We start from the raw sequence: 3,449 nt of genomic DNA on the forward strand, positions 1-3,449 counted from the left end.
AAAATAAAATCTCTCTAGACTCCCTTGCAAAATGCACCTGATTATACGTGAATCCTTCCATTTATTTCCTCTAATGCTTATGTATATTGAAAATGGTAAAAGGGGTCATACGCCACCACTTTTAAAATGAGTCATTTTCATTATGTGCCTACTATATTTGTATGAAGTGATTGTAGTACTAATGTACAATAATATTGAATTGTGCTCCAAGGGAGTACTGCCAGTGTACAGAAAATCATGATGATGCTTTGCAAGGAGCGATCTTTATTTTCACAATATTCAGAAACAGAACCATGATTAAAAAAAATCTTCTTCGCAAAGTATGTAATGAGTTATTGAGACTATAAATTCCCACATATTTATTTACAGCTCTTAAAAAAAAGTCACATTTCATCCAATAACAATTGCAAGTATTCGTACACCAATTTTATCATTAAAAATAGCACAGATTGTCACTCACATACATTTTTTTTCATTCATACAATGATTAAAATGCTTCCGAATATTCCTTCTGTTGAACAAAATATTCACCCAAAATTCTAAAAAGGCAGCACATGCTCTGTAAAAAATATGCAGTTAGTTTTCTCAAATATAATAGTAAAAAAATGTGCGGAGAAATAATTTTTAAGCAAAATGTCATAGTGAGATAAAGTTTCTCATTTACATGTGCATAAATTCATTTTGACAATAAATTAAAATCTGGAGTTCTCCTTTCATATCCCTGTGCTGCTTTAGCTTGGAGCCACTGGGCCACGTTCATCTGTTTCCACACCAGCTGTCAACAAAAATTGCAGCAGAACAGGAGACGAAGCAGAGTGGATGGAATTATAAAAATAATTTTTATAAAGCAGATTATGCAACGAGCCAGAGTCCGAAAGAGCTCACCAAGGTATGATAAATATAAAGTGTTATCAATTCCTCAAAGTCAAATAGGAACATGCTTTGTGTATTTTTGGAACTTTTTTTTTAAATGACTCCTCAACTTTATTTATAGACCACTTTAAAAATCTGCAGCTTTAACAAAATGCTGTACATGAATTAAAATCGAATTAAATTAAATTAAAGCAACGTCCTCCTAATGAATTTGCTGTTTCAAACAACCCCGAAAATCCCCAAAATCCTCTGTTGACATAATAAACGGTAGCAAATGAGGTTGCATAGGAATAAAATAAAACAATGCACATCTTCACCCTTGGAGACAAATCTAAATTTTATACTTCTTCCAAAATGTGTGTACAATTGTGCGATACGATAAATGAAATAGTTTTAACATTGTCTCTCTATGCTAGAATGGTGACGTCCTGCACTTCTGTGACATTTAGATCGTATCGCTCGGTGTCGCATTGCATGCTGGGAGAAGACTTAGCGGCTGAGCACAGGAGGACCCGGAAGTGCCTCCTGAAGGTGTCCGAGAAACACGTATAGAGGATGGGGTTGGCGCAGCTCCACGAGTACGACAGCAAGACCAAGAACTCGAACAGCCGGGCAAAAATAAGGTTGGCTTGATATGTGGAGCAGAAGTTGACGGTATAAAATGGCAGCCAGCACATACCGAACACAACCACCACGGCGACCACCATTTTGGTGACCTGACGCTCCGGCCGGCGATTCTCAAGGTCGGGCACGGTAGCCCGGAGTCGCTGCGACCTCAGGGTGAGCAGCAAGGCCGTGTACGATGCCGTCATGATGGTGAACGGGAGCGCAAAACCCAAGATGAAGGTGTAAGACAGGACGCCCAGCCACCAAATGTTGGAAACGAGATCCGGAATGCATAGGCCTCGGTCCGCCGAGAAGTGGAGCGCCATGGGAAGGATGGTGAGGAGGGAAAAAAGCCACAGCAAGGCCGAAATGATCTTGGCACAGCGTGGTGTCCTCCAGGAGGCGAACCTTAGCGGGTCGGCAAGCGCCATGTAGCGGTCGATGCTCATCGCCGTCAGACAGAACACACTTGTGAACTGGTTGATGCCGTCCAGCACCATTACCGCTTTACACGCCGCGCTGCCAAACAGCCAGCGGCTCAGAAAGTTCTGGCTGGCGATGAATGGGAGCCCGACCATGAAGAGGCCGTCGGCTAGCGCCAGGTTGAAGATGTACACCGTGGTGGCCGACGACATTTTGTCCAATTTCAAAATGGCCACTATCACCAGTGAGTTCCCGGCGAGTCCCACGATGCACACCACAAGGTAAAGAATTGCCATGACGACACGTAAACCATCAATATGCTCCTCGAAGTCAAAGTGTTCATCCACGTAAGTCCAGTTGTCTATACCCACTTCCATTCTGCATGAAATGAAAATTAAATCACAGGCCGTGCTCCCGTTTAACTTTCTCTCACCTCTCGAAGTACGAAGTACTCAAATGGAAGGACCCGAAGGAAAAAAAAAAACCCAAAACATCAAATTCAGGCTTCGGGTACTCTTCAACATCACCTCATCTGCTCCGACCTTTTATTTGTTAAAAGCAAGACGTGTCAAGGTATAGTCCTTTGCATGAACACTCTTCAAACGGACAGGACGGATGCTTTAGTGGCCGCTCTTTCTCCCTGGGATCCCTTTTTATATACCTTCCCCCCGTGGTGTGTGACGAGCGCTGCTGTGTGTTTGTGCGTGCCTGGATCCCGTCCACCCCCTTGTTCATCAGTCTCCAGAGACTGTGATAAAGTCCAGCTTGGCTAAAGCCCCTCCTGAGTTTCCCCCCCACCTCACCCCCACCCCCAAGTTCTCTGCTGTAATGCTTGTTTCCAAGGTAAACCCCATCTGCTCCCATACTCTTGTTTTCATAACTTTTTTTCTCCCCCATGTCCTCCCTCTGCTTCTGTTTACTTCACACCCCCCCTCCTCCTTCAATCTATTATGCCTCCACGCACTCCACCCCTTAAGCTCATAGTTGAAACTGGGGGTCACCACCTACACAGATACCATCACTCCCTCACTCGGGTAAATCCCCACACAGGAAAGAAGTGTCTCACGTCTGTTTTCTCAGGACTTTTGCTGTTTGGACGCTGTTTTCTTGCATCTTTGACCGCCCCGTTTTGTTTTGCTTTGGGATGTTATAAAAGACGAAGATATACCCAGTGAGGAAAGGGTTGGAGCAAGCAGGCTAAGGGGGTGGCGGCTAAGATTAAAGACCATGTATGAGCGATGAGCTCCATCCTGTTGCCACTCTGACACGCATAGCTGGAATACCCCCAGAAATCCTCTTGAGCCCCCCCCCCCCCCCCCCACCCCCCACCCCCAAGTTCCACAAAATAACCAAGCCAGCCAATTATTTCCCATGCCATAAGTGTTTATCCAGATTATGATACGATTCCAAAGACACTTAACACTTCTCTCCACTGTCTTGGGACTCATTCATCAGAAGATTCATGGAGATGTACGGCATTTCCAATTTGGCCACAAGTTCCAGTTAACTGAGATGGGGAATGCTTTTGTAGTTGAAGCTGATTAGGC

The 3,449-nt window shown here is 44.3% G+C and overlaps 1 protein-coding gene across 1 annotated transcript; it reads right to left on the reverse strand.

Annotated features, from left to right (window-relative positions):
- Positions 1-319: 319 nt before the first annotated feature.
- Positions 320-3,120, reverse strand: LOC133495805 (somatostatin receptor type 5). The gene has a single exon (XM_061810770.1). The coding sequence runs from the start codon at positions 2,277-2,279 to the stop codon at positions 1,281-1,283; it is 999 nt and encodes a 332-aa protein (XP_061666754.1). The 5' UTR covers positions 2,280-3,120; the 3' UTR covers positions 320-1,280.
- Between the last annotated feature and the right edge of the window lie 329 nt (positions 3,121-3,449).

Source organism: Syngnathoides biaculeatus, chromosome 22 (assembly GCF_019802595.1).
Source record: "Syngnathoides biaculeatus isolate LvHL_M chromosome 22, ASM1980259v1, whole genome shotgun sequence".
In the NCBI taxonomy this organism is placed as follows: Eukaryota; Metazoa; Chordata; class Actinopteri; order Syngnathiformes; family Syngnathidae; genus Syngnathoides; species Syngnathoides biaculeatus.

Bases quoted from the DNA above. Each gene is read 5' to 3' on its own strand.
- LOC133495805 (XM_061810770.1), bottom strand. From the start codon at position 2,279: ATGGAAGTGGGTATAGACAACTGGACTTACGTGGATGAACACTTTGAC.